Source organism: Bombus vancouverensis, chromosome 17 (genome assembly GCF_051014615.1).
Source record: "Bombus vancouverensis nearcticus chromosome 17, iyBomVanc1_principal, whole genome shotgun sequence".
Lineage (NCBI taxonomy): Eukaryota > Metazoa > Arthropoda > Insecta > Hymenoptera > Apidae > Bombus > Bombus vancouverensis.
In genome coordinates, this window is record NC_134927.1 from 3,905,172 (window position 1) to 3,924,505 (window position 19,334).

Below are 19,334 nucleotides of genomic sequence, written 5' to 3' on the forward strand. Positions count from 1 at the left end.
TCCAAAATGTTAATTTCCATACAAGATGCGTGACAATCGAATTTCGCGGATTTCGGTAGTTGACCCACAACACCGATAGGGGACGATTAATGGTCAGTCTATATATTATATATATTATATTGTATTCTTATCATTTTCTTTTTACATCACTATTATTATCTGTACACGAATAAACGCACTTTGCAGTGTAACAAATGTTGGAAGAAAAGCATTTAAAGCTGTGAGTTTATAGCACTCGCTGGCAAGATGTAAAATATCTGTAATCAACATAAGTCCTAAAGGCAGTCCTTTCAATGAAAAATAATGATTTGTTTTTACATTTATAAAAGACGTCCGGTGTGTCTTCCATCTATTTCAAAGCAAGACTAACATCTGCTAATTATGGATTGTCGTAATTTTTTTTTTCAGTATTCATTCCATGTCTTGTATTACACAACATACGTTCATTTTCCATTCATTGCTGTAAGTCTATTGCATTATTTATCATTGACAAAAAGAACAAGACCTTCAAGTGTCGTCATAAAATATATCCAAAGAAGTCAGATTATTCAGAGTCATTAGCATTTAGAGATCATTTTGAGGTTTACGATATAGAGGAGAATATCTACTATTTCTTAAAATTTAAATATTTCGCTAATTTTGCATATGTTAACTTTATTGCCAAGAACGTCGTAAACTTAATCACCATGTAAACCTTTGATGTTTTCTATTCAATAAACGTATCGTAAATTATTCTTAGAATTAGAAACCACGAGGACATAAATTGGAATTTAATTGCCGATGAACGACAAACGGACACAGGGTACAATAAATTTGTGAATGAACTTGAAATAATAATGTTGTAGATAATGTAATTTTTATTTGTAATAAAATTTTATCAGGTGATACCCGGATAGGACGTAAATGAGAATCAAAAAGTACATCAAGCGATATATTGAAAGTGTAAAATAAAGCATTAAATAAAATAACTGATTGGACTAGTAGTAACTAGAACTCTGAAATAACAAATGACTCTCTATTTAAATAATTCTTTAACCCAGTTAGCTGTTTCTGACGAGTATACTCGTCATGAGGAAATGGTACAATATTTTGTGTTATGGCGAGCCCTGTTAGTAATAAAATTAAAAAATAAAACAGCCGTTTCGTTACAATTTAATTCTATATTATCACAGCTACACATACTCTGTATTTGATGAATATACTCTTACTTTTTGCGACGCATTTTAGGTACACACTTTCCAAATAATGGTTAATGAAAATTTGTTCAATAATGCTCAAAAATGTTTGTGTCAATATGTTATCTGTTATGTGATTATACTATGTGAATTAAATACCTGAGAAATTAATAAATTTGAAATTTCCCGTAACAGAGCAATAATTCTTTCCATAGAGTAATATTTCGAGTTCGACCACATTAAGCAAACACAGTGAAACAGTAACTTTAATTTCCATATTATATCTCTGAACTCAACGTTTTCAATTTCATTGAAATACATTTCCAGAGGTTTCAAGTAAAGATTTATATCCCTTGTTTCCAACAATGCTGAAAGATTAAAGCAAAGATCATTTGAACATAAATAATATATCTATTAAGTATAATAGTAATTTTTATTTTCAATTTAACAAAAGGATTAAGATTTAATATTTCTCAAAGATTAAATTAGAACTACCTTGAATAGGAAAAGAAGAAGCAATTATAATTTTAAGTTGAAACATAAGTGTCTATATTCCTTAAATTAGGAGTAAGAAAATGCTATTCCAGTCAATATAAAAGAAAGTCAATAATTCCAAAATTATAAGAAATAAAACATTTTCTTTTTCCTAACTATTACTTACATGCAGTCACGTTCTTTACTAAATTTTTGAAATACACCGAATATGGACTTTCCATTTTTTCTAGAAATAGATCCATCTGTCGTACTTTTGGGTCTTTTAATTGATAATAAAGCGATTCCATATTCTTTAGTCTCATGTTCCAATAGACCAACTCTAGTGAAATAAACGATTTCGAATGATATTAATAATTGTCGTACCTTCCTTGGCAGAATAATTACAAGTGAGATGAATTTTTTCTTCAAAAACACGTCATATTTAATATTTTTAAAGTGAAAAACTCAAATATTTTTAAACTATCTATACTATCTATCTATCTTTACTTTTACTTATTTTTACTTACTTACAGGTAGGTAAGTTGAATTCAACAAAAGCTAATACATTATTCTATTGAATTAAATTATTAATTTATTGTAATTATTCCAGAATAGAGGCGATACCAACGATTTCAATGACCTTGAAATATGTTGATAAATATTCTGAACAACTTTTTGCTATACATACAGCGTGTCCTGTTTAACTGGTAATGCTCAGATATCTGAGAAAATACGAAGGATGCGAAAAAATGTTTGAGACAAAGATTGCATCATACTGTACTCTTGCGTACTTGACCTTGAAACATCCAGTAAAGACGATATTAAAATTTTTAAATGGATACCACCATTTTCTATTACATATTCCTGCAGCCGACATAGACACATTTATTTGCACATGTCCATTGTTGTCAGATAAAACAATAGGCCTTCATTTCTTCCAAATAGAACACTAATTCTTCCTCCTCTTGGAGAAATGAAAACACAGTTTAGAAAACTCCTAAACTAGTCTTCAACATCTACTGCAAATTTTCTCGATGGATAATTGATAATATTCAAGATTTAATATGATTCAGAATAGTTACTTACTATCGTCCAAAAGATGGTAGAAAATAAGATCACAATCATTAGAAACAGAAAAATGGTCAAATTGTTTTGAAAACAAAAATTTGTAAAATAATTTGTTAATACATACACTGCTTGTAATTTGACAACTAAAACTGAATGGCGGTTTATTTATAGGAAAAAGTTGTTCAGAATGTTGACCTTGACAACATATTTGAAAATCATTGAAATCGGTGAAGTCGCCCTTGTTCAGAATAATTACTAATTAATTAATTAAATTGATTTAAAAATTGCCGTACTGAATTAGAATTATAATTACATTCTTATAAATATGCAAAAATTATTGTTATCTAACACGCTCAAATTATAATCATTACAATAAAACAATACTGATTCATTTCACGCATTTCACAGATATATAGTTTCAAAAATTTACCTCACTCGTTTCCTCGTCTAATCCATCTCTACCTAGATTACCCTAATAGTAACATAGCATACTTAAAGTATGCTAAATATAATATTATTATGAATTATGTATAGTAATTTATCCTAAACTTATATTTTATAACTATGTTTGAAATATCTGGTAAAATACTTATTTTTTAAAAAATATAAAGAAAATATCTAAGATTTTAGAGAATAATTTCACAGAAAACATGTCTCCTTTTATTACAATATTTGAAACAATATATTCTAAGTATACAAACTAAGTATATGATAATATTCTAAATGCTAATACACGTATATAGGTTTCAGTTATATGTAATGATAAAAACAAAATGATAAACTATAAACAGATATGGTTTGAAAAATTAGTAGATTACCGGACACAGGAATTTCCTTTTCATTCGTTGAAAACTTTGAGAACTCTACGTTGAGGATCTCATTAATTTGTGTCGCCCATTTTATTACAATTTCCTCTATGTTGTTCTTTACTTGAAGTAATTTAGGAGACTCTAATTTAGAATTGAATTGCTGATCAAGAATTTCTTCGATACCCATTGGCATTGGTAGTAAAGTTTGTCCTGTTATTTTTCCTTTCACCTGTATTTTGTATAAGTAATAATATTTTAATTTGTTCTTCACATAGCCTTTAATATGCATATAAACGAATGCAATAGGTCAATTAATAAGTATAAAATTATACAGTTTGTATTTAAAGATGTCAACATAAAAATGCATTCTATAAAGTTGAAGCAAAAAATTTCATACCAGATATCTACATATGAATTCATTACTAAATCATTATTGGTAGGTACAAATACATAAGAACTGCGGCTAAAGAGGAATATCTGCAGAAGGAAGGAAGAACAAGATGCGGAAATGTTGGGGAGCGTAATCGTTTCTAGTTGGACAAGAGAAAAAGAAAATGTGTTTCATGTAGTTTAGAGATAGGCACCTTAAAAGGCTTAGTAAAAAAATGGCTATAGGTTAGATTATAGTGTGCGAAGAAAAGAAAATATAGTAAAAGGTAGGATAAGTGAAGCGGTTATAAGCTGGTTAATTCAGTTTTGGAAAAAGACCCATAAAAATATAGGCACCGAACTGATTGTAAAGCAAAGGTAGATACGTAATAGCATATAGGATAGTGTATATAGGTTAGGTTAGGGTTAGGTTAGGAGAAATAAGGATAAACTAACACGTTTAATTTTTAGTATTAAATATGAGAGACAATATGTATGCTTGGGATAGAAGTATGAATAGGTATGGGTCTTTGGATGTGATGGATGCTCCGAGAGTTATATGACAATGAATAGGAATTAGAAATACAAAAAAATAAATATTATACATATACTGTGCATCCCGTTTATCTCGAATTACTGAAATATTTCGAAGAACATGAATGATACAAAAAGAATTGCACGATATAAAAGTGGACATATTGTACTCTTAAGTATTTGACCTTGCGATGACCTTGAAACGTTCAGTCAAAAAGGTGACACTCAGACTTTCTCAAGACACTACAAACCTGCATCTTTTGAGAAAGATATAAAATTCTAATGTTTTGAAAACATCTGAATGTCAGCTGCAAAAATATGCAATAAAAGATAGATACTTCCATTTAAAAATTACAATATCATTTTCACAGCCGGTTTCAAGGTCACTGCAAGGTTAAATAAACGAAAGAGTATACTATTGTATATCCCTCTCCATGTCGTGTAATTTTTGTCTAAAACGTTTTTTCATATCATTCGTGTTTTTCGAAATATTTTCGTGCTTTGAGATAAACCGGACACACTGTATATACTGAATCATTGTTAAATATAAAATTAACTGCTTTACTATTTTTTAAATAAATATCTTTCTACCTGCCATATTAGACTTCGAAGGTCGTATACTTGTTTCTTAACATCTTTCCGAACAACTTCCGGCCACCCAACGTGATTTTTTGGATTAGATAAAATGGGTACGTATGCCTGAAAATATTACAGTATGTAAAAATTATTTAAGGACCGATATATAGTGACTGAATTAATGACTGAATTAACATAACAGTTTTCATATATGTATATCTAAACTGTGTAAAATAATATTTTGAAAGTAAGTTCATTTTCTTTTGTTTCTTAGTTTGTCCGCGTCTCTATGTGTTCAATGATGTAAATACGTTACACAAGTAGTTCTTTGAGAATTAACTGGACCAATATCTTCTTTCAAGATTATAAATGGACTTACACCACTTTCAAAATTAGTGAATTGTGCGGTTTATTAAATTTAAATTACTTAACATTTTTGTTTTATGTTTTAATACACTTTTGTTTATAGATAACACCAGGAAGAACAAAATACTGTTATTTAATATCAATATCCTTTCTTTTCGATTATTGGTACCTGACTATTTAGGCAGACTATAGATTATAGGACATAGAATTGCACCACTTTGAAAATAGATGATTATACAACTTCATCTAATAAGAAAATTTCGATTAATTAAAACAAATGAATCCTTTAAGTCTTAAATTATAGATTGTTTCATTGATATTTTCAAAAATCACATTTAGAATTTTTTCTATATTTACCTGTTTTTACTTTTACCAGATATTTTGCTATCTTAATTATCTTCTAAAAGCAAAAAATATTCAGGAAAGAAAGGCGACAAAAAATTAAGCTTGAAAATTAATCTTTAAACTCAATTAATGTTACAATAAATAACAAATAGCAAATTTTACCTACCAAATTAATATTTACTAGTTTAGAGAAAGACGTTATATATTTTACGCTATATATGTAATTAACATAGTGTTGCTACTAAAATCACAAAATAAAAAAAGAGAAACTAGATTTTCCTGAGTCGAATGTAATGGAATGGAATGGACAAAGTTAGAGAACTAACATCTTCTTCAAGCACCGCCAGTTCCTCGATTGGATTCGGTGCCATGTCACCTGGTATCAACAAATCTTTGTAGTTATCCTCAGTGACCTTTTGGGGCTTCCTCTTCAAGAAGTACGTCTGCTTTCTCTTAGATTGCGTTATTTCAAGATAGGGTACTAAGACACCGGCGGGTGTCAGTTGCAACACGAGGACCATCTCCGATGCAATTCCAAAGAACTTCGTGATTAAATCCTGTATGTGAAAGTCCCGTAATTCATTCATCATTGAATTAAAGAGACCATTTCAGTTTTGGAATCTCTTTAACCGATTGTATTATTGTGAATCTTATACAGGGTGAATCGAATCAGTGAGAAGTACTACCTAAAATAACTCGTTACATATTGGTTATATCAAAAAACGTCTTAAATGATTTATGCTGCATTTCATGGAACTCATCGAATGAGCGCAATTGTATTTTCTAATATCTTATATTTTCTGAGATATCGAGGTAACCTTGATTCTTTTAAATGGCACCGTATATTTTTTATGACATTAGTTGGGCCAACTGGACATTTTCTACAAAACAGATATTAATCTATTTATAACGAAAAGACATTATCGTGGCAGATATCTTGATTTGAATTTGTTAAATTTAACTTATGAAAGACGAAGACAACGTAAGCACAAAAATACCTCGTCGCATCACTCCTTGTCTTTCATATTAAATTTGACAGTTGACAAATTAACCGCAACCACGGCAATATCGCGTGAGCTGACTAAATGCTTTACAAAAAGGTAATAAAATCCACATATGTCAACAACTTAATAGTTTGACAAATATTTTATGGGCTACGCAAATATTGTCCAATCTCTATCATCCTCCCTTGAAATTATCAAATAAATGACGATTTTTAATGACCGAATTTTACGCTGGTAACAATCTGATATTTGGAACGAATTGAAGGATTCGTAACAAAAATTATCCTCGTCAATTCTTATCTTTTTCCATTCTTGTTCAGTATATTTGAGCTCAGACAGGTACATCAAATAATACATCATAATCTACACATAACAAAAATATTAATTGTTGTTATATTAATTTATGTAAATAAGTATGCCCTCCTCTGATTTAGAGCAAGATAATGATTGTAACATTATTGACAGAGTGTTTGGTTATAAACAAAATATGCAAATTACTAGAAAACTATCCACTGTATAAAAAAATGGTTCAAACAGGAAGTGAATGGTTTCAGAGGGGACATAATGTGGTATAATTACCTTTTTTTGTAGATGGCCGGTTAAAGATCATATACTTTTAAATACAACTAATATTTATCTACAAATAAATAAATAGTATTAAAACCTATTTATGTTGAAAAACTATTAGTGTAGCAGATGTTTTAACTTTAACCCATTCGCAATCCATGACGTACTGGTATGTGAAAGTCGAACTGATCAAATCCGCCAATGAACGTATTGGTACGTCAAAATCAAACTAATTTTAATCCATTTGTATCACGGCTCTCTAATTGTATGACTTGTCGCTTATAATGACAACAGCAACTTTGGCAATGAGTCTATATGTCCGGAACATGCATGACTGATCATATGTAATTTATCAAATCATTCATAATTCATCCAGATTTTGTTTTACCGTATGGTGCCACTTCTTCAACTGAACTATGGTTTGATCGATACAGAAGATCTCGATCGATATGTAATATCAAATCGATAATATTCTTTAGTCCTTATTGAATTGCGAGTGTTCGAGACGTGCCCCATTTCACTACGTGTGTCAGTATTACGATCAAAATAAATATTTATCTTTTCAGTCGTAAGACTCTATTTGTACTCTGATGTAACCTTATACATTACTAATTAGTAGTTAATTAATTGTTAGTTCTAATTTAATCTAATCTGATCGAATCATACTGTATGTAAACTTTTTAAACATTCAACAGAATAGTAAAAATATCTTTACATCTACATACGTACATGTGTTTAATGCCCACACGCCATCTGTGTGTGAATTTACATATACACTCGCGTGCACTCAGCATATCAATAGTTCACAAAGAAAAAGTAACTTGCGGAATGTTCCGCTAGGGTGACATCGGTCAGTTCGTCGTATGCAAGTTTTAATATGGCGAAACGGAGCCGTGAAGTTAAATGGAATAGAGTATATTTTCATTCTAATTCTGATTCTAACTTTAATTCAAATATTCAACAAAGATATAAAACCGAAACAATTGAAACAAGCGAGGTGAGTAATGATGAACATTGTAGCATCGAAAATGAGGAAATTGGATATCAGCGGACACAATGTGATGTACAACTGAAAATTTATAAATTTGAAGGACATGCGGCAATTTTTTGAAATATCAAAAAAATAGAAAGCTCGGATGAGATTAATATACATATGACTAAATAATAAATAAAACTTCGTGACAAAACAACAAGACATTCGAGGCACTAGTACAATAATACAATGATACATTAATAACAATAATACATGTTTTGGCCGAGCGACTTGGCTCGTTACATTCATCCACGATACATATGCAATATGTCGACGCGACACTTTTGTGTTGACAAATTAACCTATTCAAATATGAAAGACAAGGAATGACGCGACGAGGTATTTTTGTGCTTATGTTGTCTTTGTCTTTCGTGAGTTAAATTTGACAAATTCAAACTAAGATATGTGCCACATTGGTTTCTCATTATAAATAGATTAATACCTTCTTGCAGAAAACGTTCAACTGGGCCGACCAATGTCAAGAAAAATATACGGTGGCATCTAAAAGAGGTTGCCTTGATATCACAGAAAATACAAGATATTAAAAAATAAAATTGCACCCATTCAGTGAATCCCATGAAATACAGCATAATTCATTTAAGACATCTTTCAATATAAACAATAGGTAACAAGTTATTTTGATAGTACTTCTTGTCGACTCACTCTGTATAAAGATAGATAACATGTTAAAATGCAAACGAAATCCTACTGTACATGCACTTATGTAATCAAAGATTGTACTAGGCTTTAAGCCTAGCTGCAATAAATAATATACGTATGCACATACATTACCAGAGATCTTTCGACAGGTCGTTATGACTACTTCTTTCCACAACGCATTTTTATCTTTACTTACGATGTACTCTATCTTCACTTAGGATATACTTATCGAAAAAAGTAGAAAGACGTAGATTGTTTTTTATCAAAATGCATAATCTGATAAATTAATGAAACAGTAAAATTTTATTACTCTGTTTTATAAGTACAATTTATGATCCTTTTATTTTTACTTCAGATGATCACTTTATTGCGTTAAACTGTATTATTGCGTTCTTTTAGCTTACACGTGATCACCATAAAAACAGAAAATATTTTAATGAAAATTAATCGTATACAGGATGTATACTGAAAGCATCTTTCAAGCATTTCCGATAATTTGCCCAGAAAAAAACTTTAAAAGACAGTCTGTCAGTTTTTGCCCCGCTAACATTTGGATATTAGAAATTACCAAAAAAATTTTTTTCATTAAAAGATAATCACGTTGACTTTTTTAAAAGATATATATTTTGGGCTTTACAGAGTTGTAGCAAGACGAATTCAAAGGCTTACTACACAATGTCCTTGAGATAACCTTGTATTCAGCAATTTAGGTTAGGTCAACAGAAAGAATATGGAAAATTATTTTATTTCGATCAAATTACATATTCAAAATAAGATTAAGACTGATAAACTAATAAGTTTATTAAAAAGATCCAACGATAACAATAATACCGTTTTGTATTACGATAAACTACTGCTATTGGTAGAACTTACATTTCTGAATTCAAGGTCATCTTAAGATTACCTCAAGGTCGTAATATATCAGGCCGTTGAATTTGTCTTGACGCCAGTTACAGCTCTGCGAAGTCCAAAATATTTAAAAATATCAAGGTGACCTTGAGTTTTTATTGAAAAAAAATTTTATTGAAAAAATATATTTTTCAAAAATTTCTAATATCCAAATGTGTAATAGGTCAAAAAATGACTAATTTTTGTCCAAAACATTTCTTTGGCACATTATTAGCAATGCCTGAAAAATGGTGGTTAATCTTAGAAGATACACCCTGTATATTAAAAGGCATCCTAAGATAAATTCTTCTTTGAAATATAACTTTTTAAATCGTGTTGTCCAAAATAACAAGTAATAATAAGTTGTGACGTGATAAAATATTTTAGATAAATGAATCAAAATAAATGTTCCGCTACTCATTCAATGAGCTACGTTCACGTAATTGCGATTTCCCAGACATTTTCCTTCTAAGTTGTCCACAATATTTTATTTATGACCTTTCAGATAATAAAAATTTCGAAGATGAAAATCGAGATGAAAGGTTTAAATGAAAGTATCCAAGTGCAACTTATGTAATATCATGTGACCGATAAGATCATAGTGAAAGGTGTGCAATAATGTTTTCCTTGCAATAAGGAAATATTTAAGTGGCTTTTGTGATTAAATACCTCACAGCTGTTCCAAGAAGCCTCAATGACTGACCGAAATGAAATTTGAGGGGATTAGCGGTTTACAATATCGATATCGGCTTCGGTACCTATAGGGAGTTTCACCTACGATCTACCCGTCTTTTTTTAAACCACGTTTTAATTTCCGTGACCAAACATGTTATGTTACGATATACCGCATATATGTATATACAGGGTGTCTGACCTAACGCGATTTATTTTTTATGTTTTCATACTATTTGCAACAATGTAACATTTTTTGTTTTTAACCGTACTTTAATGATATCTAACGTACTACAAATGACGATAAAAAAATTGTGATTTCTGCGAAATTAGTTTTCACATTAAATGCAACAATATCTGGTTATCATCCGTCCGGGTTTTCCCGGAATTGTCCTAATTTTTAAGACGACTTTCCCGATGCTGACTTATTTTCCAAACGGTCAGCCTTCATCAATCGTCCATATTATCATGGTATACATGTATGTGTATGAGTACAGTGACCTGCCACGTGTCAGACACATCTACATGTGTTCTGATATACTAGGTAGCAATGAATTTATTTTTCTAAAAATGATTTCCAAGTGTTGCGTTCGCATTAGATGCATTCAAAGCAGTCTAAATGGAAATGTTGTGCTATACAGTTATCATACCTAACCTAAAAAAGTATGCAGTTTGAGAGTTTCCAAGTTTCAGGTAGAAAGCTTTGGAGTTTTAATGCTCTTTATTCTAAATTAGCAATTTTCTAAATGGCAACCCTATTTAATAGGAATATTAATCCAGTCATCTTTTGACTGCGTAATCACTTTCAAAAATAGTTAAACAAAATGTAAGATCCCGTAGATAACTGAGGTTACAATAGTATATCTTACGTGGGACACCTTATAGATACTAAGACTGAATATCGCTATTGCATCATCGGCTATTTAGTATATCAATCTCTCGAAAACTAATGAATACTCAAAGCTAAAATTTTATATTTGTAGTACACTACTCCGTTCAAATTTCGTATCGATCAGCCACCGGGATCTTTCGGAACTTTATCCTCTTTCATACTTATAATGCAAAAGTAAAACGGGAATTTACCTGTGAGTAATAGTCAAGTTTCGTTCCTTTATCTTAATAGCCTTACACGCGCGATAAGATCCAAACGAACATGTAATTGCATTTAAGAAAGGAATATATTTGCACAGAGCAGGTATTCCAATGCGTTTGCAGCAGAGATGCAAAATAATAGTTAGTTTAAACATTTTTCATCAATGAGAGAAAAGTCATTGAGTAAAAATGAATGTTTATTTAAATAGCAATCAGTTATTAATAAATCTCAGAAATTTCTCAAAATTAAAATGATTAAAAAACAATAATTTTTATTTGTTCCGATTACGAATAACCATTATGAATAATTACAATTTTTTTTGCTACTAGTACACATTATCGATGGCGAAATAATCAAATTGTGGTTATCAGTAACCAGCATATGTACATAACAAAAAATTTTGTAGGTTACCAGCAGCCATTATCGATGGTCCGAATTTTATTTTAGTTATTTAGTTACATTTATTTAGTTGTAACCGAAAAAAGATTTTCGATGGCGAAAATTCTTTTTAATTATTGCTAAGCAATATCGACAACAAAAATCTTTTCTATTTATAATAAATAATATTAAATAAATTTATATAAATAATAAATAATATTTATCGACAACATAAAAAGACTTAATTATAAAACTTGTTTATGAAGCAAACAACGATATGAAAATATATGAAACAAAGAATAAGATAATAAATATTATAGAATAATATTTTTATTAACGCTTGCATTAATATTTTACCAATATCTCTTATTCTATTCTTTGTTTCACATGTTTTCATACTGCTTTCTTGCTTAATAAAATACCAATTTTTAAAATTGGTTTTTTTATGTTGTCCATGAATATGTATTAATTATCAGTAATGCTAATAGTTGACAGTAACCGAATGTGATCAGAAAAAAATTCTGCCATCGATAGTGGTTACTGTAACCAAACAAATTAAACCAATTAATCAATCAAATGGTAACGAAAGTTAAATTTCCATTATCAGTAATGATTATCTTTAACCAAAATTTATTTAATTGAAGATATTAAATCTTATATCATAACAATAAAAATTTGCTTTATAACGAATACGGCATCTGGTTTGCAGATAAAATGGTGTTGTAAAAGATGAAAGCTTTATCGAATTATACAACATTTTTGTTTATCCTTCTTCGAAAAATAAATTGATTTCTACGATAACACTTCTATCAAACCACAACGTATTCAAGTTACCTTGAAATCCGCATTGGATAACATTTTCGCCCATCTGTCGGCTTTTAATTTTCTCGAATACGTCAAATAATTAAACATATATTCCAATCGCGGATCCTCCTCCTTTTTCTCATCATCCTTTTTATCCATTTTTCCTGGTTACAACTTTATTTATTGAATCAAATATAACATCATATTACTATTAATCTGTTTCTTTATCGTATGTTTATACAAAGAAATAACGACTGCTATGACAGCAGAGTATATGCGAATACCTTCAAAGGTTTCTTTTGTGATCTGAAGTTGGATCTTGGCTAAATTCATACTGAAGATTGCACCGTTACCATATATGTATACATGTATATATGTATATCTGCTATATATGTATACATATATACATATGTATAGAGGAGTATGGGACGAAATAGGATACTGTTTTGTAAATATATTCTCTTCTATACAGAGTGTCTCATTTTGATCGATACGCACAAATATCTTTAACTATACATTTTCCGTAGAATTATTTTAAATGAAACTTGCTCTGTTTGAAGGAGGACGTCTTATGGTGACCACCAGATTTGTCTAGGTGAATCTTAAGGTGATCTTTGCCTTTATTAACTATACATCTTTCATACACCATACAATACATTTCTTAATTGTCTACAGGAAAAATATTATTACGGAAAGTAGTATATGATTAAGGTACTTGTATTTGAGAATGCTTAGTTTAAAAGATATTTCAATGTCAATTTCATCAGATTGAATATATGGAAAAGAGAGAAATATACACATAAAAGCACTGCGTTATGTTTCCTTGTCTTTTATAAGATAAATTTTATAAAATCAAAGTTAAAATACCTTTTAAACTAATCATTTTTCAGAGCCATTCTTTTCTAACAAATATACAAATCTCTAAATGAAAAGAAAACAAAAAAAGCTTGTATGCAAAATAAAATGAAACTGTTAGGAAGTTTCATAAAAGTATTTAAAATGTCTCAAATAACAAATAAATTATCTATCTTTCTTCGTAGTTAAAAGGTCATTAAAATTGACTTTTATACTCAGAAAAATTTTTTTATTTAAATAGTTTCTGCCGCCTACCAGAATTTTTTTTTAATCCATCTACTATTCTTTCAAAATTAACTATTTAAAAGATCGTATTGCAATCGCAATGCTTTTAGCTACACTTAATTGGATAATCAATTTTTCATTCGTTCCAAGTACCAAATTTTACACACTTTTTATTTTATTTTCATGACCGATCTTTAAATAAACAAACATTTTTCTAGGAAGAGATTTTTGCTCGTCTAGTATTTTCCAATTAAAAAATATTGTTCATCTATTAAAAACTTAAATTTCTATTTTTAGAAAGCTAAAAGATATCTTTTTTTTTAATTCTATTACACAATAATTACATAATAGTCGATATTTGTAATTAGGCACTTGAAATATTTTTTGCTATGTCATGAAGGTTATGTACTATGCGTTCGTATTATCGAATCAAAGAGAACACTTTTAAAGTCTATACAATTTGTACCAATCAACAAGATTAATACCTGCAGTCATTAAACGTAAAATGGGCCTATTTATTTCGCTTTGAATTAGCACTATATTTCTACGGATTTCTCCTCCGCATTCAGTTTCAATTATATCGTTGACTACAGTTTTTGATTACGAGTTTTTAGCTACATTTTGCTTAAATGAATTCGAAGCTACTTTCTCTTTCGCTAAATGCATGAAAAAAAGCTGTACAAATACCAACAGAAGGAAATAGGTAATGACAGAGGCATAACACAGACATGTATACTAACAGGCTGTTATTATATGTCGTAGATGAAAGGAAACCCGGAGCCTTCCCTTTGCAATTTTGAGAAAGTCCTCCAATGCTTTAGCCTAGATTTTATCATAGCTGTAATTGAGCAATTATTGTCATTCGATCTGATTGTAATCGTTCGAGATTTGTGATAGCGAGATTGGGCTCGAGGTGACAACTGGTCGCCGAACGTAGCCACGGTCACGGGATGAACGTTTTGCCTGACGGAGGTGTGGAGGGGTTGTATGCTTCTCCCTAGAAATGTGGTTGCGGCGGCATACGGCCTCAAGAACGGACCTGGCCACATGGGATTGTACTTTGGAGGTGTCGATATAATGGGACACACGTTGTATTAATAATCAAACTCCAGACGGAAACTGCCTAGCAACGGCGTTTGGAACTTTCTCGATGCTTCCAACGAGTGTGTATCAAACCTCAGGCAGAGGCTGCTTAGTAACGGCGATTGGAACCTTCTCGATGCTTCCAACGAGCATATAACAAACAAATGCAATCGTACAGCGAGAAAAATTCCCATCAGATTATTATTCGTGTGATCGCCTTGGAGAGTGACACATCGAGCAGTTTATACCGAGCGTCTCAGCAATCGTATTTTGTGCCTAAAACTATTCTACGCATAGTAGAGAATTATCCCGTTGACCGTGGATTCGTTTGAACCCAAGAACATTGTTAATAGCGTTCATTAAAGTCATTATTCGTTAATCTTATTATCCGCTAAACTTATTATTTGTTAATCTTATTATTCGTTATACTTTGTAAAGTCTTGTATATACGCGTAAATATAATCTCTGTTTTGTAAAACGATGGCTAATCCAAACGAAGAATCGCTACGCGCCCTAAAATCTAATGTTAACCCGACATTAGAAGTGGGATCAGGGCCATTTATAACAATAGAACAACTTTTGAGGGTCGTGGACCGGTTAACTCAGCCGAGAGAGCAGGTACCGAGTGTAAAACCTGAGAAATTATCACTACCACGTTTTAACCCCGAAGTCGCAGGCGCCGATCCAGCCGCGTGGTGCTCGGCTGTTAGTCTGCTTGTGAAGGACAATCCTCTACGAGACAGTGCGTTATACTCTGCCTTAAATGAAGCTTTAGCGGGTTCTGCAGCACACTGGCTGACGCAAACGATGGTAGACGAAGAGATTACCTGGTCTACTGTTAAGGAACGATTCCTTGCGCATTTCGGTGGCCAAGAGACAACGTCCTCGTCGTTAATAAAGGTATCCAGGGAACCACAGGAGAAGAACGAATCCGCAGGGGCGTATTGCAGTCGTATCCGTTCCCTCCTGAAGATGAGGTGGCGACATTCTACGAAGGACGAAATACTTAACGCCATCGCTCTCTACCTATCAAGTTTGCGCGACCAACGTTTTAGACGATTGGCTCTCACGAGTGACATCAAAACGGAGGACCAATTTCAGAACGAAATGAGACCCTTTTGTTACGAGGAGGAGCCGACGGGAAATTCACCGGCGGAACCCGAAGTCAAACGACGCAAGTTATCGGGCCACAGGGTGAGGTGCCATTACTGTGGTACCCACGGACATAAAATAATGGAGTGCCGCAAGAGGATGCGTAGAGAACAGCAGAAGAATACACGAGGCCAGGCAGGAAGCCGACCAGCCACATCGTCCAAGGTGGTTTGCTTCAAGTGTCATGCGGAGGGCCGTATCGCACCCGATTGTCCGCTACTGCAGGACAGAAAACCCGGCCTCAAGAACGAACGTCGAGTCGACTCCTGCGTGGTGGAGTCTCCAGCTGGTAGTTTAAGTCATCTGGGTGAGTTGTTTCCATTTTATTTCGATTCCGGAGCCGAATGCTTTCATTAAACTCATTATTCGTTAAACTTATTATTCGTCAAATTCAATATTCGTTATACTTCGTAAAAGTCTTGTATATACGTGTAAATATAATCTCTGCTTCGTAAAACGATGGCTAATCCAAACGAAGAATCGTTACGTGCCCTAAATTCTAATGTTAACCCGACATATATTTTCTGAACACCTTAGCTTAGCGATTATTCGCTTGGAAAATTCCTGGATAGAAGAGCAAAACGTTTTAAATCTTTGAACAACAGGAACAGATTAATTATAATACATGGTCCATAACCTCATATTATTAGTTAAGGAAGATATAAAACAATTTGCGAAAAATATTACAATCCATTACACATATTGTAACCAAAACTAAAATATTTTCTTATTCTTATCTTATAATAATAAATAATGTGACCTTAAGTGTTAGACCAAATAGGAAAACAATAATAATAATAGTCACCTACTGCCACTCTGGCTCGGTAGGTACAGTAATTTGTTTTATGTCCTATTATATTCTAAACATCCTTAACACTAACTTACTAAAAAAGATGAGTTTCTCACTTATTTTTCATTGCATTTATTTACATTACAATAATCTGAAGACACCTTTGCAAAATAGTAAAAATTGATCTGTTGGATTTCTTCCCTCCGAACTAGTCTAAGCAGCTATGTTCCTTATCATGTGTGTTGGCAGTTGTAACTAGATATAGTCTTCATGTTTGTATGACTGTAGGTCCTTGTTTCTTTTGTCCTTCTTATCATCATGTCCTTTAAAATAAGCTTCTCTCTCTGACCTTCCCTAGGATGCTTGGTAGGTTCTTTCTTATTTGCATAACTCTTCCTGATCGGTTTTACTGAGTATATTTTTAATTTGTGTATACTAGTTTCTTACCAGTTTTCTCGTTTTTCTACATCGTCCAGTTGGTCCTAGTCCGTCGCAACCTCTCCTCGAAACCTTGTGCCCTCTATTTTCAGTAATTTAATTCTCTACCGCAACGCCTTCTATATGATTCCCACATTTGTTCTCCCTGTTTCGAATCTCAGCAAGTGGAGTATGGAATACCGTCGTTTCTATGTTAGTTGTGTATCCAACGATAAATCTTTATATACTAGATGTATGTGTAAATATGGCGGCTACTGTTACATCGAAGATTTTCATTTTTGCTTCCCAGTTATATATTTCTTTCTTTATGAATGGTTTCCAAAGAGCTCTAAGAGCTTATTTGTCTTTCGCTGCGAACTGTTGGCAGGTCTGGTTGAATACACTTGAAGCCAAAAAGGTAAACACCTAGATGTGTATACTTTTTATTATTGTTATTGCTATTGCTAGTGATATTGCTATGGCTATTGCTATTGTTATTGGTATTGCTATCGTCAGGAAGGAAATATACACTCTGGTAATAGCAATAGTAACAGTAACAATCGTAACAGTAGAGAAAGATGGGGGTTGCTCACGCTTATGGATCTGGTTGTTCACGAACTAGTGCTGCACCATGCGGCCAAGTGCTGAAGGTTGCAGACGCTAGCACATACAAGAACCTACAATGCACAATAACATAGACAAGAACCTATTAATTTCCATTTTACATGAACCTATCTAATTGTACTACGAGAAGGTTTATATCTACTTTTCCATCCAATAGACACGTACAAGAATAACAAAATCGCGAATAATTAAACTAATTGTAAGTTGTCAAAGGAAGAGAAATTAATTGTTTACTATATTTTTTCTAGAGAAGAAAAGAGAATATTCTCTTTAAAACGATAATGGATCAGTGGAATGGCACAATAATCTTAATATATTTTCCTTACACGATAGTGTTTTAGATTTAACATTGAACTTACTTTTGCTCCAATAATTCACTAGATGGTGAATAGTGAATAATATTTCTGACAGAATGTATCCATCTCTGGTATCTATTTTACATGCATGTTCGTTTACAAAAATGACAAAAACAAAAATTCCAATCGTCTATGGACAGTATGTAAGAACACGAAGACGTAACGACTAATTTGTGTAACCACGTAATTGAGTGATGCAACTAGCCACGCTCTTTATCCATCTTATTTTCATTACTGACACAAATTTATTAATTCTACGAATCTTGATCTTGTTAAAATTAGGAGAACTATATTGAGATAAACATTTCACATTATATTGGCATCAGACGAAACTTCTCGTTTGGTATCTAGCGAAAGAATAACGAATAAACAGAACGATATAAAAGATGAAACGACGATACAAAATCTTTCAGCGAAAATTTAGAAAATAGGCAATTAGGACTCTCTGCTAAAAAAAATTATTTTAAAAAATATAGGAAATTATGTTATAATATTAGTAGCAAAAATTTCATTTTAGAGGAAAAACAAAATTTTTACGGAAATTTAATATATCTATCAATTTTTTATGGCAAATATAATTAAAAATCGCTTACAATGGTGTCGTGTTTCGTGTAATTTTAATTAAAAAAATATCACAGACATGTTGATGAAAGTTTCATAAAAAGAGGGCCAATAACATAAGTTTTATTGTTGCATTGTTGCCTTATCGATTACCGATCTCGGATTGAGTAATATTGCTCGCCACTACCTCTGTAGTTGGTAACAGATGTTCAGTAAGGAAAATGTAATTGTAAAACGTAATTGTTTTATTGTATATCCAAAGATATCATCAAAATGCTAAAATGGTCCTACCGTGAGTGTATCTTAATTGAATTATTTTATTATTATTAAGTAAGTATTAAGCAATGATTGTTGCGTTTACATACAAGAAAGTTACAATACAAGAAACATTCGATAATTACACAAAAATCTGGAGCCAAATATTACAATAACGAAGATGTAGAAACGATTGCATTT

At 31.6% G+C, this 19,334-nt stretch overlaps 1 protein-coding gene and 2 long non-coding RNA genes across 3 annotated transcripts in view; 1 reads left to right on the forward strand and 2 right to left on the reverse strand.

Annotated features, from left to right (window-relative positions):
• The window catches only part of LOC117162875 (dynein beta chain, ciliary-like), a 209,520-nt gene extending 196,546 nt beyond the window's left edge, over positions 1–12,974 (reverse strand). Inside the window, exons 1-6 of the mRNA XM_033344867.2 lie at positions 12,846–12,974; positions 6,043–6,273; positions 5,021–5,128; positions 3,536–3,755; positions 1,837–1,989; positions 1,335–1,543 (exon numbers count right to left, since the gene is read on the reverse strand). Of these exons, the coding sequence (XP_033200758.2) occupies positions 1,335–1,543; positions 1,837–1,989; positions 3,536–3,755; positions 5,021–5,128; positions 6,043–6,273; positions 12,846–12,974 (1,050 nt within the window). The remainder of the gene's footprint in view (positions 1–1,334; positions 1,544–1,836; positions 1,990–3,535; positions 3,756–5,020; positions 5,129–6,042; positions 6,274–12,845) is intronic.
• LOC117162877 (uncharacterized) lies at positions 8,106–9,123 on the forward strand. Its single transcript, XR_004465355.2, has 3 exons — positions 8,106–8,284; positions 8,379–8,659; positions 8,773–9,123. It is a non-coding gene; the product is annotated as an uncharacterized LOC117162877 (long non-coding RNA).
• A 4,062-nt stretch (positions 12,975–17,036) lies between the features above and the next one.
• LOC143303892 (uncharacterized) lies at positions 17,037–18,620 on the reverse strand. The gene is made up of 2 exons (XR_013060576.1): positions 18,321–18,620; positions 17,037–18,014 (listed from the first exon to the last, which is right to left on the reverse strand). It is a non-coding gene; the product is annotated as an uncharacterized LOC143303892 (long non-coding RNA).
• Positions 18,621–19,334: the final 714 nt, after the last annotated feature.